This window comes from Aythya fuligula, chromosome 14 (genome assembly GCF_009819795.1).
Source record: "Aythya fuligula isolate bAytFul2 chromosome 14, bAytFul2.pri, whole genome shotgun sequence".
Taxonomy (NCBI): Eukaryota; Metazoa; Chordata; class Aves; order Anseriformes; family Anatidae; genus Aythya; species Aythya fuligula.
In genome coordinates, this window is record NC_045572.1 from 4,891,567 (window position 1) to 4,905,833 (window position 14,267).

Below are 14,267 nucleotides of genomic sequence, written 5' to 3' on the forward strand. Positions count from 1 at the left end.
TCCAAATATTACTAAAATTTTTATGAAACTCAATCCTTTATAAGACGAATGCATGGGATTGAAAAATTAAAGCATGAGTAACCATAGTGCATTTGTAAAATACTTGCTAGGAACGGATGCTTTACCCAACATGCAGAAGAACTGGGGGATGCAGACTGCCACTGGCCTGGCAGATCAGATGTATCTCGCACAACACAATTTGGTGCTGCATCAGAGTTTGAAAGAAAACAGCACGTAGCACTGCATGCTCCTGGACATTTATCGCGGAAGCATTCAACAAACAAGACAGAAGCACTTTGTGGAAAAAAGGATATACTCAAATGCTGATATAGCAATTGCAGTTTCTGGTTTCAACTATTATTATTTTTATGTTAAGATTTCAGAGATGGAAGGGTGGAGTGTTTTCATTTATTCTTACTTTTTTTTCTTTTTTAAGATAAAATATTTAGGGCTCATTTGGAATTAAAGTTATGATTTCAAACTGTTGAGGATATTTGGGTGACTGTGCTTGTACTTCTTCAGTATTACTTGTGCATGAATTATCATGATTTTTCACACTAGAGTGCTCAGAGTTGAATGGCGGATTCCTGCATGCATATTTTGGTGCTAGACTCTTAATGGCAGTCAGTGCTCATTCATATCAAAAAGCAGGTGAAGCTCAGGAAAGAGGATTTTTTTAAGGCTGTGAGATTTGTAAGACCTACAACTAACACAATTAACAAGCAAACCCTAATACTAGATTTTCAGTACTAGATCTGTAAAGCAAGAACACATTTATCTTCTTTAATAAAATTATATCAACAATCGTCTTCATATTAGCTCTTGATTCAATAATATTTTTTGGTTTAGAATTATTTTTTTCCTCAGAAAAAAAAAAAAAGCAATGAATAAAAGATGTTCAAGCTCCCGTCTCTATTAGCTATCATCTTAAAGTAGGAGGAAAAGCAGCTTTTCAATGTTAAACAAGGAAAATGCTCCAGGTAAGTTGCCAACAATGACTCATAATTCTTTCTATCCTGTCCACATGGCACTACTACCATGTCACCACACTGTTTCCAACCTATTCCATTAGAAACAAACAAACAAACAAACAAATAAATAAATACATATATTTGCTACATTGAGTTCTGTATCTTGCTGAGAAATGGATCCTAAGAATTAAGTATTGTTCAACACTTAACAGACTAATGACAGCAGCATGATCATTTGCTCAATCATAATGGTTTATCCAGTTCGACTGGGCTTTTCGAATCATCTTGAAATTAATTCCTTTTATTTATATATCCAATGAGACTGAGGGTGAAATTCTGAGCTCTGAATTAGTTTTATCTCCAATGCATTGCACGGTTGAACATTTGGATATGAAGCTATGGTGTAACACATTTGTAATCTATAACGGGTATGTCTTATTGCCACACCCCATAGGGAATAGTGGACAATTATTTTGAAGGTTTTATCTTTTTTTTTTTTTTTTTTTTGGTAAATTATCGTAACTCGCTTACAGCTACAGTAATAAATATTTCTCAATAACACTGTTATTGCCAGGTATTGCCAGAGGACACAACTAAAAATTAAACAGAGCAGAAAACCTTCTACTAAAAACAACAGTTCGTGAAAGTTTCTCACCAATTATTTCAACTTTTCTGCACATTGCTATTCCAACAGGTAATAAGTTAATTAATAACTTGAGTCGCTCCTTTAAAAATACATGACACTGCTACATGCTATTGCTATATTAGTGGTTGCACACACCTTTCTATCTCTTGGAATGCAAGAACAAACCCAAGAAAGTATGTTTTACCATCTTACAAAAGGAGGGAAAAGAGGGACATCAACAAGAAAAACCCTACCTTGTCAACAGAAACAAATCTTTAGGGGAAGCAGTACAGAAAGTCTGATGCAAAAATGAACAAAAGCAGCTTCAATCCAAAGCTACAAAGAAACGATGCTTAAGTAAGCTGTCAGTCGTGCATCATTTCTCAGACATTATCTTCACCTTGCTGCAGGGGCAAAGACAATCAACAGAAGGCACCAAAGCACTGAGTTTGCAACATTATCACAGCTTTTTAATCCAAACTCGCAGTCACCAGCAGCACTGTGCATCTGTATTATGGTCTACAGAGGTCAGATCACAGGATCAGGGGCACCTTTTGGGGCCCCTGAAACACTGAAGCTCATACACAGAGATGTGATCAAAAGACTGCTGGTACTGGGAGCCACAGTCAGTGCCTGGGTCTGATTGAAGCTCCATATGAAGTTAGCAGCTCAGTGCGCTGTTTAAAGGACTGACATTAGTAATGAATTCCAGTAATATTTTCATCTCTGCTTCAGTGCTGTTTGTTGGAATAGAAACTTATCACTTTTAAAAATAAAATAAAAGCAGTAAATGAAGACAGCTTGCTTGACAAGCAGAAATAAATAACACGGACCATGGAGTGCTCTGTGATTTGGAGGATAATTGCACAATTTCCTTCCATTCCTACATCTACCAAATCACCAAACTCCTTACAGTCATATTTTTTGATGAATTCAGGTTGAATGAAGAATGCAATCCAGAAACCAAAATGTTTTTATGGTACCACTAAGCATTTTGTCTCTGCCCCAAGAAATCTACAGAAATTTACAATTCTGTAGACAGACAGGTAGGTAGAGAAAAGATGCAGAAATGTAAATGTAAAAGAGGTCACAAGATATCAGTAAGTTAAAGAAGTAAATAATCTGGTTCATTTGCAATCTGTTCAAACAGACAATTACTTCTTGTTGGTTTTTTTTTTTTTTTTTTTTTTTTTTTTTTCCCCCAGAATCATTAAATATTTTCTACATATTGCACTATGAGTTAAAATATATAAGTATATCTATCTGCATAAAATATACAGTGGCGAACTCCGCTCTGAAATGTTATCTTGAAGTCCTTTGGTTTTACTTGATAATATTCTTTGATGGTTAAAATTGATTTAACTTTTTTTTTTTTCTTTTTTACATTTATGACTGTTTTACAACTAAAGCTATGATATCCCATGGGGCATTTAGCAAATGTATTTTGTTAGATATTTAAATGCTAAAACATTCTTTGAAGAAAAAAAATCAAATGAAGTTTGAAGTATACAACTCAAATTTCATGAGTGAGAGAAAACTAACTTTAGAAATAGATATTATCAATCCTATTTTCTATTTTTTTTTTAGAATTAGGATTGATATGTCTTGTAGCAGTATGTCTGTGATGAAAATTAAAAATGCATTAAAGAATTTAATAAGATGTACTTTATACAGTGGAAAGAAATTTTCCTCTTCTCCCACCCACAAATACCTAGTGTAGAATTAACCACTAAACTAATTCAACATCCTGGGGAAAAGGAATGCATATTCAGCAGTTTTTTCAGAGCCTGCAGAACTTGGTATATTACAAAAAAAAAAAAAAAAAAAAAGGTTTCATTTATGTCCAGTCTACTGTATCAGAAGCTATAGCACAGTCTAGTGTCAGTGAAGGACTGATTCTCCCACTGCAGAGAACATATAGTTCTGTTTTTTTTTTTTCCCCTTTCTTCCTTTTTTTCCACCACACAGTGGACTCTTTCACCACACAGACAAGTAAAACTTTATAGTGGCAACTCACTGCTTTTCCTTGAAAGGACTATTTACATAGAATTCAAACAATACTTGATAATGTAAGCTCTGATGTAAGAAACTCTTCAGATACCTCTGTTAGCTCAATGTGAGCAACACACAGTGTATGATCAATAACAACGTCCCAGCTTGGGAGGGAGAGGGACCACGGCTGTTTTGGATGATTATGACAGACAGACATGCACAGACACTACTCCTAGGTCTCTCAGCAGACAGAACTTGCTTCTGCTGCCTCCAACGGCAAAAATCCTTTGAGCATCAGTCCAAGGTGGCTACAGCCCTTGGGGAAAACTTCACAGTATTATCACATGCATGTTAAAAAAAACCCCACAACTTTGGTTTATGGCACATTGCCATTTGTAAAGCCTGTTGTATCGCCCGTTCTCAGACGCTGAAGGCAATGCATTGAGTCTGATGAATCTGCAGCTGCCAGGGCTGCACGAGGCAGGTGCAGCCTTTAACCACCTACCATTTGCTGTTTCATACCACTGAACTCGAGGGCAACCTTGTCAGCAGTCTGAGCGGGCCTTCACTACTGTATTTAGGTGTAGACCTGCAGTGCTCCATCCACATTAACTTCACTCCAGATGTGAAGAGTCTGAATTCAGGAGTGTTCCTGTCCCCTGAATCCGCTGCCACCATTCCTTTCTGACATAGGACCGAGTGCTTTCAGATGTATTAATGCTTGCAGCTCTGCAGTATTAACTTTCAAGTAACAGGAAAAGCTTTATACCAGTTCATATGGTCAAACTATGTTCCAGAAGAGGTCTCTTTATGTGAACAAGTACCTGTTAGTAATAAGGAAATTATTTGCTCTGATACTGAGTTCTAGGTAATACCGGATTTTACATTACAACAGCAGTGCTCTATATCTAAAGCAGTTTTTCTCTGTTACAGTCAGATTCCACTGTCTTTTTTTTTTTTTTTTTTTTTTAATCACCTGTGCTGCAGCTTTAACAGCCAATGTGTAAAGTTTGTGGCACTGGAAGAGTACAACGTGGTGTTATTTCAGCCCTCGGAGCAGGATCCTCCCCAAAAGCCAATGATTGCACTGAACAATCCTGCCAAGCCCCCGTCTCTCCTCCCTCTTACATACCAAACACCTTTTAAACAGCTTTTTGTCTAGGTCAGTTGTCAGATACCTCGTAACGTTGCTCCCTCCAAACCTGTTACCCGTCCGCTACCCGACATTGCGCAGAGCCGGGCTGCTGTTGGCTGCCGAGTGCCCATCGCACGCTCTTTGCATACTGCCGAACCCCATCTGCTCCATGCAGCAGCGAGAGCAGCGATTTCCCCGCTCCTCGGGAGCGGTAACAGACAAGTCGTCTACTGTGGTTTAATTAGCGTGACATTTCACTCCGCTACCTATCCCACCAGCGGGAGGGCAGCGGATTAAGCCCCCGGATCCCCCCGGCACTGCAGCCCGGGGAGAAGCACCCCCCGCCACCCCAGCAAAGCGCCAAGTCAACTCACAGGATCTCCAGGTCGCGCAGGGCTCGGAAGGCTCCATCTTCGATGCAGCTGATCTGGTTGTTGTCCAGTTGCCTGCAGAAAGGAAGGGAGAGGATGAAGGCTGGCTGGTGCGGGCAGAGCTGCCTTGGAGAGCAGGTGGGGGGCTTCCCCGGCCCCGAGGGGTCCCTCCACCCCCTCGCGTTGCCTGCTCACCGCCCCGGCGCAGGGCTGCTTAGCCTGCCACGCTGCTCCGGCTCTGGCACTGCTGGCTGACAGCGCTGCACGCTACCGCACACTGAAGCCTGTCAGGTCTCAGTAAATATTAATTGCGCCTTTTTTTTTTTTTTTTTTTTTTTTTTTTTTTAAAGGCAGAAGGGAGTAATTTCATTACATTAGGGCATCCAATCCATTATGAGCTTTTACCGTCATGTCACTGAAACAATTTCATTAAGCTAAAGGCCTGTAAATCATTGGAGGTCACTGCGCTGCCCTCCGTGACCTCCCAGAATGCCTTTTCTTCTTTTACTGGAAGTTGGAGTCCTCTGTCCTGACAGTACTAAATCTCCAGGCTTTATCTGCCTGAGAGCTGTGAGAGTGCATAGGGAATATACCAATTCCAAATTAGACTCAACTAATCTAATTTTATAGTCTTTTTATTATTCTAAGCACCAAATGTCTGTGGTGGTTCGATGCCTCTCTGCATTGTTACTGGTCCCATCTGGTAGCCCATTCTATTGAAAGATTTCTGACTAAATGCAGGGTCTGTCTAACTCCATCAGGGAGAGCAGCCCAGCGACAGGAAGCATTATACGCACATACACTTAAAACACTATTCTGCTTCAAAATGTGTAATTTAATATTTGGAATGTGGAGTTCTCTCATTTGTTTCCCTACGTACACACAATTTAAATATATTTCACAATATATGTGGATACAGCAGTACAGCTACATCTGCCTTTCTTGCTTAGAAAATTAAAATTGTAAGTTGTAATTTAAAATTCAGCAATTACATTTTTTTAACATGTGATCCCTTAAATTTTACACTTAAAGAAATACAATTACATACCTACTAATGTATAAGTACAATGTCTGCACTTCATAGTATATACATATATATATATATATATATATATATACACATATACACACACATACACATACACATTATGCAAGCTCCTGATTCCGTATCTGTGATTTGCTTAGTATAAACTTCAGATTGGTGAGGCTGGGATCATTTGTCCTGTTTGTGTAAAGTATCATGAACAAAGATACAGAGATTGCACTGCAGTTTCTAGTTGCTGTTACAAAATAATAACTATACATACGCAGGTAGCAACTATATTACACATATACATAACATATCTCCATAGTTTTGCCAACTTCTTCCAATTTGCTGTACGTTAACTTTGGACTACATAAACATTCATCACAACAACTTTCTTGCTGCACAACAGCAAAGCACAGGCAGAGCCCTACAGTATAATTACAAAACAATGAAAATAAACAGAAATCTCTTTTGGGGTAAAAAGCACAAGGCAATCTAAAGGTTTAAAAATAGCCATGTTGGATATAATCTTTACACATCCCTATACAGATTGAATTTAATCTACTAACACTGAATATATAAGATATGGTTGTGTCTGAAGACTACAGGAAAGTTATCCTTGGTCTGCTGTCAATGAACATCATTTTCTTTACCATTTTAAGTACATGAAAGTACATACAGACTATAAGGTCTACTAAAAAGCTTAGCAAGCATAAAGGCAGCTAAGGTTTCTCATAGCTCTCATAACTTCAGAGAAGATGCTGAATTTAGCAAAACTTCCAGCAATGTTGCCTACACTGACCGATACCAGAATTTAAAATCCCCCAGAGGGATATTTTGTAGCATGACAGCTCATGTGTATCATATATATGTATTTATACAACTATATACACACATTTCTTTATGTCCTCTCTGCCTCTCCCACCATCCTGCAAAGATGCTACTATCTATATAATTTTGACTGCTGGGAAAACAAAGTGGCTGTAGAGTGACTTTTTATGAGATCAATGTTTAATTGTGTGGGTTGTTAAAAATTTGTTGCTCAAATGAAAAAGATGGTGGATTCAGGAGGAATAAGCTTCAAATGAGTTAAATATAATGCCGGTTGCATGACTAAGTACTTCACACTTCAGTTGGCTTTATTAAGCATACTTTATTAAGCATAAAGTTGGCATGTACTAGCAAGATGAAGAGAAAGCAGGAGCAACTTGAGAACCACCTCTCTCTTTTCTTCTATGGGAAGTACTATATATTGCCTATTTTTATCTGAGTTACACTATAATATTGATTTTTCTGCCAGATACACTAAAGCAAGCAAATAAACCCAGCACGCTAGTCACAAAGCCTTCTATTAAAAAGCTTCATATGTGGTGTGTTGCTTTCTTTAATAAAATGCTACTCTCACAGATTGATTTTTGTTGAAAAAGCATGACAATCTTAATCATATTTCCATAGGTCCCGTCATACTAACACTAACAACGAAGTTCAGCCCATGTGATTAATGCACAGGACCACTGTAAGGGAAACCTCTAGACACGACAGAAGACATGCACTTAGGATGTTCAGTAAACTTGGAAAATATTCGTTAGAGATGTCACTTTACATTCAATACAGCTGAATTCTGCATGCCCCATAAACTAAATCTGCACAGTCTCTGGGAGGCCTCCACATGCTTAGCACTTCTTGATAGCAGACAGCTTCTGTCTCCCAATATCTATCATGCCCCGACATTCACATCTGTGTTTAACTCTGAGCATGAGAATTTCTTCCCAAAAGGAACGCAACTATTAGTTGTCTTAAAATTAAGCATGACAGTGTTTAAGACCCTTCACCTCCTCCTCTATGTGCAAAAATGGAAATTCTATTTCTTTGCATTCACATAGAAGCCCAGTGAGTGGTTAAGCAGAGACTGGAAATTTGAGAATTCAAAGTCTAAACAGTGTCTTCCTTACAAGACAATGTGTTAGTTTAAAGTTTTGGGAAACTTCAGGTACAGCCTTACAGAAAGCCATAGATAGGTGTTGAACAGATCCTTTTGTATCTGTGAAGACAAAATAAAAAGCCCATGACGTGGGCTAGCAGACAGACCATATACTCAAAGCAGACATGGTGTGCGTGCAGCTCTTCAATACAGAAGAGACACACCCACCACCCCTTGGAAAACATCTTATCTGAGTAACACTAATCCTATGCAGAGAGTGTAAAAATTCAACTTTAGAAAAATTTAAAAATCAGTGTTCAAGAACAGCTAGCACGTACATTTCCTTGAAGAACATGCTATACTCCTCTAGTTTCTTTTCCCTGCTGCCTTCTGCACAGGGCATCCACACCCCATGAGCACCATTACCTGAGATCAGGTCAGCTACACTGGTCTCAGGTTGACTTCAAAACTGGCCTCAGCCAACAGAAGCATTTATTCAGATTTAAACATCACCTCTATTTCTATGTTCACCCTTTTTCTAAAAGATCTTTTTCTCCTCAACATTACAATTTGTTATGCATTTAATGGTGTAATGCAATTGTTGAAAAGAAAAAAAAAAAAAGTTAAGATGACACTCACTCACATTTTAGACACAATTTTGCAATGGACAAAGTCACCTTTTATTCCTCTGCTTGCTCCTGCCTTTTGCAAGAATAAAGCATTAATCTCAGGCTTTATCTATAACTATCAAATGTTTCAATTGCCTCTGAAGAAAATACATGTTCTCATGCTGAAAAAGTGTTCAGAGAGGCTTCTACAATGAGTGAAACCGCAAAGATGGAGCTGTGTGATAGTCGCATAGTAGGAATGACATATTATAAGAGCTATAAGAAAGGTGTGAACAAAAAAATGCCACCAAACTTTCAAAGTTTTTGCCAGGTTAGATGGACACTGGCCTTTATTTGGGTGACAGCACGTGTTTGGATTTCAGTGCCGAATCCCTCATGCGTTAGACACAAAGCACCAGACTTGGGCTCGGTGACGTTGTCAAAAGGGCTCTTGCTCCAACGTCAGTGAGCTGAGATCCCCGCCTGGGAAAGCCAGCAGCACACGCGTGATTGAATTACCTCCTCTGACCTCACCCAGGAGGCTCCAGGGATCCAAGATCTCTGTGACAGGCAATTAGCAACTAGACAATGCTAACAGCTACAAAGAGTAACACCAGAAAACCTCAGAGAGCAGAGCAAAACACATGAGCAAGGAAAATATTTAGTGGGTATATGGGATTTAGGTGAAGTGTGACAAATGCTTGCAAATAATGCTAGCATGTACCAAACTGTTTGGAGAAAAAGACAGCTTTCCTATGATAGTTATAATGCATAATGCCACACGTATTGCCCTGTGACTCCATTGCCATTCTCAGTTTTTATTAAAAACATGAAGATTATGTAACTAAATTGCACGCAACAGATCATCATCAGTCTTTAAAATTTATGTTATAAAGAAAAAAAAATTAAAGCTAAAAATGGAGACATCACCTTTCTATGAAATGAAAACTAATGCTGCATCGTAACCAATTTACATCACAAGAAATTCTATGGCTTAGTCAAGACACTACGTTAACTGTTTAAAAGACAGTTCCCTCTGACAGACTATAACTCTGGCTTATCCATTTAGATTTCTATGTTATCTATCATACCGAAGAGTTAAATTTCAAAGAACATTTGGAAGGAATAAGATTTTAAAATGTTGATATTGGTTTGCCATTTCAAATAAGCCTTTAAATAAAATGATTTGGATTTTTTTTTTTTTTCACAACGATACTTTTGTTTTCAAATACATTTGAGAGAGAAAAATCAATAATACAACTAATGTAACTTTTATCATGATATTGGGTTTAAGATTAAACCAAATCCAAAACTGTTATAATATATGAATATAAAATATAAATATAAAATAATGAATGAATTGAATTCATTCAGAATGAAAATTTCCAAACCTGAAATTATCTAACATTAAAAGTTAGCAAATGTTTAGAAACCTATATTTATATATTACTGGCAATCGTTATTCATATAACACCAAGTAACCTGATGCCATATATAAGAGCTTACACTGCCTTTTCTGCAATTTGCCACACACAGATACATGAAGACATCCTCCAAGTATCGAACACCGAGCACTTCACAACACCAAGCGTTATGATCAGTGATTTGTACTTTGCTGCAGAGAGGGTTGTATTTTTGTTTTTCTTGCTTTCAGTTACAAACAATACTGAGGCCACTGCAGAGATCAAATGTTAAGCTAGTTTTTAATTACACAGTCATAGTAGTTTAATTAGAATAACTTCTTTATATATTTTGTTCAGAACCTAGTTAAATATTGAAATAAAAGCCTGCCTTGACAGGTACCATGATAAATACCTGTCAGAGTTCTTATATTTTAGACATTTAACATTAAATGCTCATTGACTACTTGTGTATTTAAGGAAGTTCCACTGTTACAGATCACAGATTACTACTGTTATAGATCTGAGATTGAGTGTTTCCTGGTTAATAAAATCCTCTACCGCACATTTAAGTGTCCGTATTAAATGCATTACCTTACAAAAAATATTTAAAATAGATGATTTTTCAATAGCCAATACAAGGGAAGGTAAATACTTATTGAACTGTTGTTAGAAGAAAATTGATTTTGTTAATTAAGTATCCAAAGGAAGCTCAATTTCCTTTGGAAATAACATTTTCCTTAAACCTTTTCCTTTTTTTTTTTTTTTTTTTATTCCAATAAAAACTGCTGGGTCTGTGCAATCACTGTCCCATAATATTTATACCCTAGTATTAAAGAGGCTGTTCAATAAATTGTAAGAATTAGAAGGGCACTCTACAACATTGATTACCCAGTCTCCAAGCCATTCCTTACATACCTTTGAGAATGTTAAAAATAAAAATAATAATAAAAAAGTCACTCGATACATCTCTGTAGAATTCCCCACATACCAAGCTAAAGAACTTATCCTTAAGTTGATAATGAATGCACTGTAAGTGGTAGTAGATGGTAGTCTGTACCAATACTAAATTCAATTAAATTGAAATAATATAAAGTTATTTCAAAGTAGCTTTTAATGCATTTTCCATTTACAATTTGTACTCTTTATTGAAGCATTACTAAAAACATTTTATAAAAGCTTTCTTGTATTACAAAATATGAGGAATTGATACATTAAATTCAATGTTAAAATAATTCCCAAGTGGAGTAAATTGGTGGTGTGAAACACAGATGACAGAGCTGCAGTGATCCAGCTGAAATCTCCCTCTGGGATTTTTATGTGTTCCAAAATTCCATTAAAAAAAAAAAAAAAAAAAGAACGAAAAAAGAACGAAAGAAAGAGCAAAAGAACAAACGAAAGAAAAATAAAAGAAAAAAAGAGAGACGTGGTTTTACCAGAAGCTGTTGTGGAAGCACTGGGCAAAAACAACTCGTCTGCATGAAATAATCGGGCACAGTCATGTTCCCAGCCTTTGGTCATACCCAGAGCCATGCTGCCAGGCTGTTAAATAAGGAGGGAGGAATATCGGGGAGGGGAATTCCTTATAAACAAACAATTACTCTGCAGACTGTTTGAAAGTATTAAGTACTTGGTATAAGTTTAATAATTTAACTCAATTCAAAATGTTGTTGTCAAAAGAACAGAGATGATATTAACTTAATGTAAAATTGAGGTACCAAATGAACATGTTGAGCCCTGCCTCTTGCCGCAAGTATAAATACACACAGAACCAAGATTTCCTTTCAATATCAGGGGCTTTAGAACAATTAAAACAAAAAAACCTATTTCTGGTTGCTGATGTAACAAATAGTGCATACCAAACACATAAATGGCTGTCTCCATAGCAATTGGGGCAGGTTTTGCGGTTTCCCTAGTTACTCTTGACTGATAACCATCTGTTGTTCTCCTCTGCCATCGCCCCAAAGGGGAAAAGGGGAAGAATGAAATGGAAGATAAAATGGGTGTTAGAGAATATGAAAGTTATTTACTGTAGTAGTTTTTACATTATTGGAAGGTTACCACTTACTTACACCTTTGTTTTATTCGTTGTTATTTTCAGGTTCATGAGGATCAAATACCACACATAAAGAAAAGCTCTAATCCCAAGGTGTTACTGATCATTCACCCTATTGATAACAAACTAAACTAGGGAATTGTATTAGGAATATTAGTCAGAAATCACATCATTAAAATGTTAATATGAAACTCTGGAAAATCTGAAACCAAGACACTTATAGAGAAAAAAATATGGGGAAATTTAATTTAAATAATCAGAACTTTGAAACGTAAGAGCATGGCGTAGAGGGGATGCGGAAGGTAAGCATCCACCTAAATGCTGCAGGTGAAATAGGATCAATAAGTAGCTGCTGCCTTCTGCCCCTGGCCTGCAATAAGGGCTGGAAGTTACCTCTGATGGTGGCCATCACTCACGACCAGACCTCAAAACCTCTTCCCTTCCGTGAGCCAGCAGTGCTGGGGGAACACAAAGGCTTCCATGCTTCCTTCCTGAGGACAGGGACACCGCCACAGTGCCACCACAGGCAGCCCTGATGGCCCTGCTGCCTGGGGCACCTGCCACGATGTGCATTATACACAGGCTCGAGCTTTACATAGGCTCGTGTACATCATGGTTTTACTTCTATGGAGCTGATAGTGCATAAGTCATGCTCATTTCGAAGGAAAAACAAGCCTCCACAGGCTAGTTGTTAGAGCAGATCAATATAGCAGCATGCAGCTGGGGTTTGGGGTTTATTTCCTTGAAAAAGACTCTGTGCGTGTGTTCCATATAGCAACAAATCCATTACAGAACCAAAACTTTTAAAAATGAGAGACACAGGGTGCTTCATCCTTTAATGCGATATCAGCTGTCATTTGTCAGAGAGACAAAACTTGTTTAGGACTATCAATATTTCTAAAAACTCAGCTTCAGCAGGACTCAGCTTCAGAGGACTGCAGGAAATTCTAAAAAGTGAAGCAGCAAGGAAGGGTCACTCCACAGTGCAGGAGAGGGGATGTCCTGGATGCAAGGGACAAGGCTGCTGCTCACCACGCTCTGGACACCACTGAGGGCTTCCCAGCCTCCTGCCTGGCTGCCTTCTGGGAGAGCTACAGCTGCACAGGGAGGGGGGCTAAAAATGCCCACGTATGTCATATATTGCTAGGATAACGGGTGGGTGTAACAGCAAGGTGCTATTTGACAGGAGTGCTTAGCAAAAATCTTGTTAAATCTGATGTTTGAGTGTTTACACATCCTCATCATTAATAATTTACTAAATGCAGCTTTGAGAAGAAAACTAGGGCTCTCGTGTCTTTAAGAGGCTTAGACTTTTTTTAGCAAACATGAAAATTACATGATGAGACAGAGGCTATGGCAGAGAGCAAATGTGATAGACCTTAGCAATTAAGAGAAGGTAAATTCACTCGAGGGCCAGACACCAGAAGCACCTCTTGTACACAGTTAGGGAGATGACAGAGCAAAAAAGAATCTTGACATTTGATCTCCAGACATCTGGCCCCTTTAATATCACATATTATGTTAAATTAATTCTATCACCTACGGTTATACAATAACTTGAAAAATGTTTTCCAGATCTTCAGACAAAATTAGGAGTAAATAATAGTAAGGGATGTGAATGAAGTCACAGCAATGTGTTGACAGTGTTACGTGGCTGCTAAATTTGGGCAAAACAGTAGAGATTCTTGTGTTTTAATGGCTTAATTTAAATTTGGAAATGAATATTAACAGCTGGATGAATACCCAAACAACGAACATCTCACATCTATGAACTGTAGTATCTTAGAATAACACATCAACAAATCTTTAAATCAGATCTTTTGTAATAAACCTCCAGACTACTGTTACAAAACATTTTGGTAAGAGATGTTGGTTCATCACAATGCTTTAAAACAAAAATGGCCATTTAATACTAGAGGGGGATGAAGAGCTTTGAGTGTCTCAGTGCCTTATTTTGAGTTTTGGGTGCCTTGTTATCTATTTATTAATTTAGTCATGGTTGTACTCAGTTCTTCAACATTTAAGAAGTGCCAGAATAATAACTAATCTCGTACTCACTGGAGCATGGTCAATGAACACTACATATTTCAAGATGCTGCATTAGCTTTAAAACACTCTTGTAGAGGCTTCCAGTACTGATTCTGCTTAGCATAGGCTCAGA

The 14,267-nt window shown here is 37.8% G+C and overlaps 1 protein-coding gene across 2 annotated transcripts in view; it reads right to left on the reverse strand.

Annotated features, from left to right (window-relative positions):
• Positions 1 to 14,267, reverse strand: part of SLIT3 (slit guidance ligand 3) — a 516,877-nt gene that overhangs the window by 217,406 nt on the left and 285,204 nt on the right. For both annotated transcript variants that reach the window (XM_032196646.1, XM_032196647.1), the window contains exon 7: positions 5,098 to 5,169. In XM_032196646.1, the coding sequence (XP_032052537.1) occupies positions 5,098 to 5,169 (72 nt within the window). The remainder of the gene's footprint in view (positions 1 to 5,097; positions 5,170 to 14,267) is intronic.